Source organism: Agelaius tricolor, unplaced genomic scaffold, assembly GCF_023055355.1.
Source record: "Agelaius tricolor isolate 1412-34295 unplaced genomic scaffold, bAgeTri1.0.p SCAF_37, whole genome shotgun sequence".
Lineage (NCBI taxonomy): Eukaryota > Metazoa > Chordata > Aves > Passeriformes > Icteridae > Agelaius > Agelaius tricolor.
The window spans coordinates 1,379,830-1,391,583 of NW_027269297.1; the positions used below are offsets into that span (position 1 = coordinate 1,379,830).

At 45.7% G+C, this 11,754-nt stretch overlaps 1 protein-coding gene across 1 annotated transcript; it reads right to left on the bottom strand.

Moving 5' to 3' along the window:
* Nucleotides 1–3,754: 3,754 nt before the first annotated feature.
* On the bottom strand, nucleotides 3,755–10,332 carry TLR4 (toll like receptor 4). Its single transcript, XM_071453708.1, has 3 exons — nucleotides 10,128–10,332; nucleotides 9,175–9,341; nucleotides 3,755–7,943 (listed from the first exon to the last, which is right to left on the bottom strand). The coding sequence occupies exons 1-3, from the start codon at nucleotides 10,230–10,232 to the stop codon at nucleotides 5,687–5,689; spliced, it is 2,529 nt and encodes an 842-aa protein (XP_071309809.1). The 5' UTR covers nucleotides 10,233–10,332; the 3' UTR covers nucleotides 3,755–5,686.
* Nucleotides 10,333–11,754: the final 1,422 nt, after the last annotated feature.

Genomic DNA, 11,754 nt, shown 5'->3' on the forward strand with positions numbered 1-11,754 from the left:
TAAAACTATACTAAAGAAAGAGAAAGGAGGCTTAACAAGAATGAATAATAAAAACTCAGACTCAGAGAGTCTGACACAGCTGGACTGGGAGTGGTCATTAATTAAAAACAATTCACATGCTGGATAAACAATCTCCAAATCACATTCCAAAGCAGCAAAACAGGGAGAAGCTGAAGCTTCCCAGCTTCCCAGGAGAAGAAATCCTGGTGAAGGGATTTTTCAGAAAATATCATGGTGACCTTCAGGTGTTTCAGCAGAGCTGCCCTCAGTTGTGCAAAGTTTCTCTGCGTGTTCAGAGCAGCACAGGGAGGTCCAGGCTGGTGAATTATTGACTGTGCCCTCTGGGTGACCTTGATGCTGAGGAAGGTGAGGGCTCCTGGCAGATGGGCTCCTCTCTGCAATTCGTGCTTTGCTGTCGTTTGTCCCCGTTCCCAGCCTGAGCTGGCCATGGCAAGGAACAACTGATTAAGGAATTGCTTCTTTCCTCCCCTGTTCAGCTGCTCTCAGGCAGCTCCTATCGATCCACTGCACCTACTCGAGATGTTTTGCAAAAGGCACTTAGTGAAATTCATTCCAGGGGTTCCTCAGTGGCTTTTGCTGCCTGAACTGCACGTGGGGCACAGGCAGGTGAAGGTTTGACTCTGAGAGGGTCATGGGAAGAACTGTCATAGATGAGGAATTTCCATTTTGCCAAACATAGTTTCCAGCATGTTACAAAAAAAAAAAAAAAAAAAAAAACCAAAAAAAAAAAAAACCCAAAAAAACCAAACCAAAACAAAACCAGAAAATAAAAACAAAAAATAAAAGCAAAACAAAAAATTCCCACAAAATGAAGTCCAGGGTTTTTATTTTTGGGTGTGTGGAAACCATTTTTACATTTTGGTGTTGCTTTAGGAGGCTACTCAGATTGTGGAAATATAAACAAATTTTAAAATGAAAAGGTACTCTGAAAAACAACAGCATAAGCCTAAGCAGACATTTTTTTAAATGACATTGTGGAGCAATTTCACTTTTATTAGAAAACCCTTTTTCAGCCCCTCCAAACCATTTTTTAAAATCACTGTTTCCATAAAAAAATATCTGTTCCAAAATTACATTCAACACCAAACCAGAAACTCTGCTGTGACAATTCCCATTCCACAGACTCACCACGCTACCTCATTAAATTGCAGAAACCACATACAAAATAGCATTTCCCAGAGGACAAACGTTCTCCCTGAGAAGTTTCAACCTGTTCCTGTCAAGTACCAGTGGGCCCAGGGAAAGCAGCTGCTTTTCCTTGTTCTGCTGGGTTTTTCAGTGGCACTGGGAATCTGTGCTGCTGCTCAGGGGGGCAGGGGAGCGTTCCTGCAGTGCTGCTCCTGCAGCCAGACAAACCCAGGTGGGAAGGGCTGCACATGGCTCTGGTTTCCAGCTTTCCCAGCTGCTGCACTGTGGGGACTTCTTGAGGAGTTTTGAATGAGTTGGAGATGGGATCTCTGAATTGTTTTTGATTATGGGATTTATTTTTCTTGTCTTCTACGCGGGCAGGAAGGGTGAGCTCAGCTCACATCTTTACCCCATGGCTCAGAAGGTCACAGGACCCCTAGTTACAGGACCTTTTTAAGGATTTATTGACCAATAAAACACTGCCAGCAAGGATATTTCTGGTTTTGACCCAATCGTCAAATATTTTGTCTTATGGAGTCATCCTACATTGTAATCTTGCTTAGCCAATCATGTTATGGCACACAAACTTACAGCACTGCATTCTAAACTCCTTATCTCTGTAACTACTTTTAATTTTTTCGATATCCTAAACTCTAAAACTCTAAAATTTCCTTTACTTAGCTTAACATGTCTCTGCTTTAATCTATAAATCCACATTCTCACTTCTAGCACCTCAGTTTGGAAGCCTTTTCCAAGGTCTCAGATCAAATCCTGGGTTTAATTCTAAGCTTTGGCTTCCAAGCCCAAAGTTGTGAGAATTCCCTGCATTTCAGATTCCAACAGAGCACCAGGGCAATCACACTAATGAGGCCATGCTCTGCTCAGAGCACCCTCCACAAGGCAAGGGAGTCCAGAGCTGCAGCTCTCCTGGCATTTTGCATGGGTTAAATGAAGCTCAGAGGGAAATCAGGGCATGCCCCCACTGTGAATGGAGTAGCTGGGATGCAAGAGCCCTTTGGAGCTTTGTCTCCATCTGTTTGTATGACCTGGGCAAAAGAGATGCTGTAATAACTGGAATATTTTCAGATATTTGTACGAGAGATGAGTGCAGAGCTGCAGGGGTGTTTGCTTGGCTGCTCATTTTTTCACCCAGTGAGTAAATCCTATCAAAGCCACTTGATGCAGAGTGGGCAGTTCCAAACAGTGCATCCAGCAGCTTTGGAAACACGAGAATGATGAGTTTTCCTTTGGATATTTGCTTCCTACAATGAAGGCAAATGAGTATGTGTGTTTCTGTGGGAATCACAATATTCTGTCACAGACACATTTTATGAAAAATCCTTTCCTTAGGATTTTTCCTCCTGAGAAGCTGAGAGGCCTCAGGAACAAAATGTAACCAATGGTTATCTGCTGCTGTGGAATGCAACAGGATCTGTGATTGGCCTGTGTGGTTGTTTCTCATTAATGGCCAATCACAGCCCAGCTGGCTCGGACAGAGAGTCCAAGCCACAAGCCTTTGTTATCATTCTTTCCTATTCTATTCTCAGCCAGCCTTCTGATGAAATCCTTTCTTCTATTCTTTTAGTATAGTTTTAATATAATATATATCATAAAATAATAAATCAGCCTTCTGAAACATGGAGTCAGATCCTCATCTCTTCCCTCATCCTGGGACCCCTGTGAAAGCTGTCACAATATTCCCCCATTTATAGTATTGGGGAAAGCTGTTTGGAGCCTTCCAAAAATAGATGTACAGTTTTTCTGCTGGTTAAGTGGTGAAAATACAATCCTTCACACAGCCTTGTCCATCTTGGACTCATACACCTCAGCACTGTCTGGGCAGGTCACAGAATTACAGAGGGGATCAGGCTGGAGGGGACCACAGAGGGGCAGCTATGATGGGTTTGTGGCTTTTCCTTGGACAATAAGGAAGCCAGGGGCAACTCAGGTATTCATGTCTGCTGTGGAGACTCTGAATAGGAAGAGAAAAACAAGTGACCAGTTTCTTTTATAATTGTACTGGTGGGAGCCTCGTCTCAGCATCACTCCAGCTCTCCTAAAATTGCTTTGATATTCAAAAAAAAAACCACTTTTTAAACAATACTGTCCTAAATCCCTTTTATAAATGCCCAGAACCACTCACAGGCTTTCTGAAACTCATTGTTATAATTACAATCAAGAATCATAGGACTCTGTGCTTTGTGCCAGAAATACACATCCACTGAATTGTTTGCAGAGGAGCCACAGAGAGAAAGAGTGAAGGAGAAATGCACCTTCAGTGCTGCTCAATTCAGGAGCAGGAACTCCCACTCTGTTTAATTTTTCCTCTTTTGTTTCCCAATTTAACTTGGAGCTGCTGAAATTCAAGCTTTGCTTTGTCCACTGTGCTCTCCTTTGGCCTCAGTGCAGTGAACCTCGAGGTTCTCTGTCCCCCACCATCCCCAGCAGCCTCCTGGAGGAGGAGGAGGAGGAAGGGGAGGGTGGAAGAGCGAGGAGGAAGATCTGCAGGACCCATCAATGCCAGCAGAGATGAGGAGAGCTTCATTTTGGGAATTGCTGGAATAGGATTTAGCAGATGCAGAACAAACTCTCTGGGCAAAGGAAAGCAGCATCAAGCGTAGTTTTATTAAATCTTCATCTCCTGGGTCACAAAAGAAGCTTAGGGAGGGCTGTGGGGGGGTTTGGTAGTCTTGTCTGACACAGCACATAGAGAGGGAGCTGTGATTCAACTTTTGCCAGCACAAGGCCTGGAACTGGCTCTCCCTCTCTGCCCAACCATGTCTGACGTTGATCCCTGATCCTGCTTCCATGGAAATGTCCCTGTCTGGTGCTCAGAGAAGGGAGTGGATAAACATCAGGTCTGATTCACCACTCAGTTGCTTTTGTTTTACCTCTGCAGAACATCCCTGATCATAGAAGGATTTGCAAGATTAACACCAGATTAACACATTCTGTGCTAATTCAGTAATTCAGTAAACCGGTGATGAATTACCCAACCCAACCAAAGCCTTTGGCAAAACCAGAGCAATACTCCTGTCCCATGCCCTGTCCCACATATCAATGGTGTGCTCTGTGCTGGGATTCCATGGCATTCAGACTTTCCTTCCCTTGGTTCAGGACACTGCTGGGGTCCTTTAGTTCAGCTAACCCAGACTTTTCACCTCTATCTCTCTGCAAAATTCCAGGCACGTTCTCCGTGAAAAAAAAGCAAAACTCCCCCACTCAGTGCTGTCCCAGGTGGGAGCTGACCCCTGGGGAAACAGACAGGCAGATCTGAACCCCATTTCAAACCCTGGAGGCTCTTGCAGCACCTTCCAGCAGTCAATTAAGGCTGGTCCAGAGAGTGAAAAATCTTAATCTAGAACTGGCTGTCTGTAAACATCAAAACACTTCGTTCAGGCTCAGTTTTGCTTGTTTAGGGCATATCCACAAACACTGGATGAGGAGAAGCAGTGGGAGCAAAGAAATATTTCAGTTTAGAGGTGTTAACACATTTCTTGTCCCCCCCCCCAAGCAAACTCCAAAATGCCTTCTCAAATGCTATATAATCTGGATATAAGTAAGATTTTCAGGTGATGGTTTCAATATTTGGCCTTGGTCTAAAGAAAACTGAAAGAAACATCTTGGGCAAACTTCCCAACCACAGAACCCTCCCTCCCTGGTGACAAAAGTACTCAGGTTCCCTGAGCAGCTGCCAGCTGGGCTGTAGGATGCCCCATTGCTCCCTGGAGGGTTTGTGGCCTGAGTCATGGTGCCCATGGAGGCAGGCACAACACTTTCGGAATCCAAGCCTTGTTTCTGTTTCACAAAGTTTTTAGAGCTGAAAATCCTGTGTCTTCACTCTGCCTTTGAGATTCTGGGGTCCACTCAAAGCAACAGACTGTGAAGTTCTTCTGAGTAAATGATCCCAAGACCCAAATCCAGTTTCAGAAGCAGCCAGATGACAGTCAGAGCATTGGTCTGTTCCGGCACCCACCAAACCTGAGGTATTGCTGGGCCACCTATGGGTGACAGCCACGGCCAAACACCGAGCTCAGGCAGCTCTTGTGGCCCTTGTCACTCCTCAACTTGCAAATTCCCTTGAGAGGAGCTGACCAGCAAGGCAGGGATTTCTGCAGTGATGTGGCAGTGCTTCCATCCACTCACTCTGACTCTGGACAGCAACAGAAGTGTTGCCCTGATTCTTTAAGATTTTCTAAGCCTTCTGATGTTGACATTCTTGTAGCAAGCTTTCTCACACGCTTTCTGTAAATAACTCATTGTTTTGCATTCCTTTATGGAGGAGGAGAAAGTCGATGGGCTGTTGGTTTGTCCAGTGTCATTGGAGAGGTGGCACTGTCACCCTCCAATCCACTGTCACTCTTGGAAAACTGTAAATGTTGGAGTCAGAAAATAAACTTCCCTTTTTTCTTCACCTTGAGAACAGCGGTGTGCGCTTGTGTTCTTTCGTGTCCTATAGCGACAAGAAGAACCAACTTCTAAACACCATCCATCAGGCCAGGATGGCAGACAGGGCAGGAAGAACCCTTCTTTCTCTTCACATGAGTTTTGCCTCCTCGTGATTCCAATTTTTGCCTTCCATCAGCACTCCTGTCAGCTGCCTCCAGAAGATGTGCTTGCTTATTTCATTGTCTTTCCACTCCAGGTAGGTGTTCCTCTTCAGGTACCGAGACAGCCCCAGCCTCTGTCTCAGCAGGTCCTTGTTCACATCTTCCAGCACAATCATGATGATCCCAGCCTTGCCCTCCACCAGCTGCCAGGACTGGGCAATGTCAAACTCAAAGCCGCACCACTTGCTCTCCAGGAAGTCAGCGGAGATGACTGCGATGACATTCCTGCTGCTGAGAAATCCCTCCTGGATGATATTGGTGACAATTGGTATCCCTGGCAGGAAGTCCCTGTAGTACAGACACAGGTGGAAGGGAGGTCTTCCTCCTTCCAGGGGTTCCACCAGCTCCTTCGTCACCCATTCCTGGTCTTTGCTGGAGTGGATGACGAAGGCGTCGTAGGTGTCGCCTCTTTCTGCGTAGTGTTTGCAGCCACTGAGCAGCACCACGGAGTAGTAGAGCTGGAAGTAGTACCTGTAAACCAGTAAGAGGAGCACCACCACACAGAGCAACACAACCACAGAGGAGGCAACTTTGCCTGCATTGACGTGGCAGGAGGACAGATCAAAGCTTGGCAGGCTGATGTTGGCCACGTACGAGGGAGTGTGGCACAGCATCAGCTCCTCGTTCTGCAGCAGCTCCTGCTTCTCCTTGATCCATACCAGAAAGTCCAGGTACACACAGGAGCAATCAAACAGGTTCTGAGAGATATCCAACAGGAGCAGGCTGTCAGGCAGGATTTCCCTGGCTGAGTCCAACAGAACAGTCAACTGGTTTCTGCTGAAATCCAGGACTCTGAGGGCTTGGAGTGGCTGGTAGACTCCAGGATCAAAAGTCAGGAGCTTATTGTTGCTGATGTTTAGCTCTTCTAGCTCAGAGAGGGCATCAAAAGTACTTTGATCCACGTGTTCTAATTTGCAGCTTGAAATATCCAAGGTGTGCAGGTGACTTAGGTTTTTGAAGTTGTTTGCCAGCTTATTGTCTGCAAAGGAGTTTCCTGCCATCTTGAGCACTTGCAAAGAGTTCAAGCCACAAAATGTACACTGGGATTTAACTTCGGTTTTGGTGTAGGAAATATCAAGGTAAATCAGTCTCTGAAGGGACAGAAAGACGGGGTAGGAGCCAGGACCAAATAAAGTTGTGTGCTGAAGGTCCAAATATAACAAATTCTCCACATTAATGAAATCTCCAGTCAATCTGATATAAGAATTGAAGCTTAAGTTCAAGTGTTTCAAATTGGAACAATTTCGAAACTGAGGGGAACAGCATCTGCTGAAGGTGAGTCTATTCTCACTCAAATCTATGACCTCCAGGTTACTGAGACCCTCAAACTTCTGCTTGAAGTTTTTGAGACTTCTGTTCTTGGTAATACGAAGCACTCTCAGCTCCTTGAAAAGCGACAGCTTCAGGGCAGGCACATCATCAAAACCACATTTCTTGCATTCCAGCTGCTTCACTTTAGACCCCACAGGAACCTGTGATATCTGCTCAAGCCCCAGGTCCACCAAGCGAATAGTGGAGACGTTGCCTATGCAGTCAAAGAGAGTGTCTGTGTCATCCTCAAAGTCCCCGAGGCAGATCAGGACAAACTCTTCCATCTGCACCTGGCACAGTCCATCCAAGAGCCCCCTCTCAAAGTCCTGCTGTCTGTCATGGTCATTGAACACCCCGACTGTGAGTCTGCTGACCTGCAAACCAGCCAGGCCTTGCAGGGAAGCTTGCATCATGGAGCTCTCAAAAGCAGACCTGAGAGCCAGCTCAGCAAGGTGGATCCCTGCAAAGGCCCCCGGCTCTATGGATTTGATATTGTTCAAGGAAAGCACCAGGGTGAGGTTGAGCCTGTTCCCTTCCCTCAGGGCATCAAGGTCTCCTCTGGAGATAGATGTGATCCTGTTAGAGAAGAAGCTCAGGTGCCTGAGGGAGGTCATGTTCATGAAATACTTGGGAAGCTTCAATGAAGTAATGCTGTTGTGGCCTAAATTCAGCTCCTGCAGAGTATGCAAGTGGCCAATAGGCAGCTCAGACAGAGAGGTCCTGTTGGTTTCCACCAGAACCAGTTTTTTCAGAGATGTTAAGCCATGGAAAGCTGCTTTCCCCAGGTGCTGGAGGGAATTGGCAGTTAAAACCAAGGTGGAAAGTCTATGGAGATCCATAAAGGAGTTATCTTCTATTGTATGGATGTGGCACCTGTTGGGCATGAAAAGAAAATATAAATGCATGAAACACTGTCCCTTCCTTGTTCTCTGAGTGCTGCTGTGACACCCTCAGGCTCAGCCTCATATTGGGGGCTGGCTTGGCTTTGCTGTACTGAAGCATCCCTGGATGTGCAAAGGGAACTCTCCTCCATCAGGAGACCTCCTCTCACCTCCTCCTCTAATCCTAAATTCAAAGCAAGAGACCTGGAGACCTGGTGAAGATCAAAAATTCATGCAGGCAGCAGGAAAGAAGAATCCTAGCCATCAGTTTAGGCCAAAGTGACATTGTGATGACCATCACTGATGGAAGAACCAACCAGAGCCAGCATTCCCTCACACCTTGAACATCCCCAGCCCTCTGCCTGCCACCTCAGCCACACCTGGGCAGCTGTGGCAGAGCTCACAGCTCTGTCAGCAGCTGGTATCTGGGGATGGCTCAGAGAGAGCAGAGACCAGGCTGTGCTGGCTCTGGAGGAGAAAAGGAAGAGGGGAAAATGAGCGTGGCCCCCTAAGGTTTGTTTGATGTGGGAAGATCCAGAATTTGAGACCCAAATCCATTGTGCAGTGAATCCCAGCAGAATTAGTTTAATGATCCAGGCAGTGCCTCACAGCACATGTGCTCTGCCACTCAGCCACTTTGGAGCTGGAGCTGTGATGGGGCTGAGTGACATTTCTCAGTGAAACAATTTACCCAGAGAAACTGTTGTCTGAAGTCAATGGAAATTACACATCAATTCAAATTTGCTAATAGGCCTCCCCCATCTCCTCCCCCAGATATGTGAGGAGAAGGCAAAAGAGAATATGTTGATATTTTAAAACAGCCTTTTAGAAAATGAATGTACCTTCATGTTATTTTTTTTTAAACTGTGATTAGAAAAACAGCTCACCCAAGATGTTCCACTTCAGAGTTTTTGTAACAGTGAAAAGTCTGACATTTTTCTTGTTCACAGACAAGTGAAACATCTTCCTCCTCCTTCTCACATTCCAGCCTACAAGATCAGACTGACAGACCCAGCTCTGAGTGGAGGGTGTGCACTCAGTGACTGGACTAAAAGCTGTTCATCACTTCACCACAGGGATGTGCAAAATGACAAACACAGGGACAAAGTCACAAGAAAAAAAAAAAATAAACAGCCAAGACCAATAGACCCCAAAATAAGGCACCATTGTAACCCAGCTGGTGAAGAAAAATTAACCAGTATCCACATAATAGACCCCATTACCTTGAAAGATCCAGAAATTGCAGCTCAGGGACTGATGCAAAATAATTTGAGCCCAGTGATTTCAGATTGCTGAAACTGAGGTCCAGGTTCAGGGTGGTGTTTGGGACTCCATCAGGAACTCCAGAGATGTTCAGTCCAGAGCATCTGAAAGTTGTGTTAGGGGTGATCTGTAACAGAGGCAGATCCCATCATGGTCAAGACCTGCTCTTCATGAAGTGCCAGGAAATGTCACTGTCAGGAAAGCAGGAGCAGAATCACCCCCCTTGCAGTTCATTTCTAAAGGAGAAGCCTTGAGTTTTGGGAAATAATCTTATGTACCCTAAACATTTTCCTCACTCCTAATAGAACCAGTCCTACTCCTCAGGAAGAGCTGCATTTCTGGCTGAGACAAAACTGAGATTAAAGCAGGGACAAAACTACAGGACAACATTCCTTGAGGTTACAGATAGAGAGCCAGCAGGACAAACACCCATGGCTGCACTGCATGCCCAGGAACAGCTCTCAGCCCTCTTCCCCTGCACATAACCAGGCAGCTTGAACCAAAGCTATTCTGCAAGCAAATATTTGTCAGCAAAACTTTGCAGAAGGCAGTTGGTCCGTGTCAGGTACTTGGTGAAACCACTCTACTGCACAAACCAGGCAAAAAGCTGTGTTTTGTAGAAATTAGACAAAATTTAGATCCCTTCCAAGGGAAATATAATCTATTACAATAACTGCACTGCAGCACCCTCAGAGGTACAGAAAGCCAACGAGAAGAAAAAGTTCTTGGTGCTGGTTCTGGTTCTCAGATGTTTTCGAGACTAGAATTTACTTCAAATACTTCAATCACCTTGATAAAAACCTTGAGGGAAAAAAAAAATAAAACTGGGCATTCCTAAGAGGCTTGAGGCACAAATCTCCCAAGCAAAGGGAGAGAAGCAGAAGGATTTTGTGCTCACACAGAGCTCACATACCTCCAAACAGGGATCCAGGAGGCAGCCTGCCAGTGGGGAAGGGACAAATGCCAGCAGCAGCAGCACCAGGAGTGTCCCCACAGGAAGGGCTCCTCTCCTGGGCATCTTCAGGAGACCAGGAGTGCAGGAGAAAGGAGCATGGAGAGAGAAACCCGGGGACAGAAACCTCCTGCAGTGCCAGGAGTTGTGTTGCACCACTCCTGCTTGTCACACCACATCTCTGAGAACAAGAAGGGAAGTGAAAATTGGTCACTGCCTTGTTTCCACACACCCTTCTTGAAATTGTTAAAAAAAAAAAAAGCCAACAAGAAAAAAAAAAAAAAAAAGAAGTAATGACAGATATAATTTGGGCTAGAAATTAAAGAGGAATATGGGTTTCATCAGTGCCACTTGACTTGATTGCCTCTGATTAGCTCAGGTCAAATTGGCAAAAAAAAAAAAAAAACCAAAACCCAAACCAACAGAACACTTTGTGCAATTCTGAGCCCAGTTTCATGCTCCACATCCCATAATTCAAATGCACTGGTTAGAGAGGGTGGCTCTGCCTCTGCACTCCTGCCATGTTCCAGCTTCACCCTGGCAAGCACTGGAGAAGAGCTCAGCTGTGGCAGAGGTTTCCTTATGCCAGGTAAGCACAGGTTTACCTGTGGCCAAGCTCCTGTGAACAAACACCCAGGTTTTATCCATCTGGTTGGGCTTTTATTGCAATTATTGCAGGAACGTGGCCAGGCACAAGGAGATTCACAGAGTGATCAGAGCTGTGCTCACAGAAATTCTACCCCTCCCCAAAAGCAGCAAAAAGGAGAGGCACAAACACCCTGAGCTGGGCTTAGAGCTGCTCCCTGCCCTGGTCATGCCTGAATTCCCGTTTGATGCCTGGCTACAGAACATCTCAATGCTGAATTCCCAATGCAGACTATTGTTTCAGGGAGAAAAAAAAAAAACAATATTAATTTAAGTCAGCTCTGAGCCTTCTAATAAAGCTCCCTGCCTTCATTTAGTCTGATAAATGGTCGTGCATTCATGTATCTCCTCCTGTCTTCCTGGAGATAACTAAGAAATGTTACTGGGGATCCAGCCATAGGGTTTCTGGGTGTTATCAACACCACATAGACAGAGAAGTGGCAAAAAATTGAGACAAGGGTGGAATATTTGTGTAGAGGAAGACGGAATAAAGTGTGACAACTCGTGAAAGTCTGTGAAAATTGATATTAAATATAAGATGCGATATCAGCCCAGCGAGCAATCCACTTACAAAGAAAAGTTTATAATATTTCAGATGTGGGGGTTAGACTTTTTTTGACAGGTTAGTAGAGAGCCTAGGAGAGATGGGGAAATCCTAAAATAACTGATGATCTCTGCAATAAAAAACACATGGCAGCACAATGGGAGCTAAAACCGACACCCTGATGTGCAGCCAGATAGTGCCCATTAAGCCAGCAGACAAAAAGTTTGTTGAAATTGGGCAAGTTCTACAAAATCCCTGCTCTGAAAAGCCTCTGGTGATTGCAGGTATTTCCTTTTATAGATGGAATCAAAAGTGAATGGAAACAATTGCTGACTGCTTCTGTGCCTGGATTAAGGAAATTGGCAGAGCATCCGTGTGTCTGCAGAGAGAACAAATGAG

Excerpts from the sequence above, each read along its gene's own strand:
- TLR4 (XM_071453708.1), bottom strand. The coding sequence starts at position 10,232 with ATGCCCAGGAGAGGAGCCCTTCCTGTGGGGACACTCCTGGTGCTGCTG. Across the intron at positions 9,342-10,127 it reads TCCTGGATCCCTGTTTGGAG|ATCACCCCTAACACAACTTT; the intron begins GTATGTGAGCTC and ends CCTCTGTTACAG. Across the intron at positions 7,944-9,174 it reads CAATTTCTGGATCTTTCAAG|GTGCCACATCCATACAATAG; the intron begins GTAATGGGGTCT and ends CATGCCCAACAG.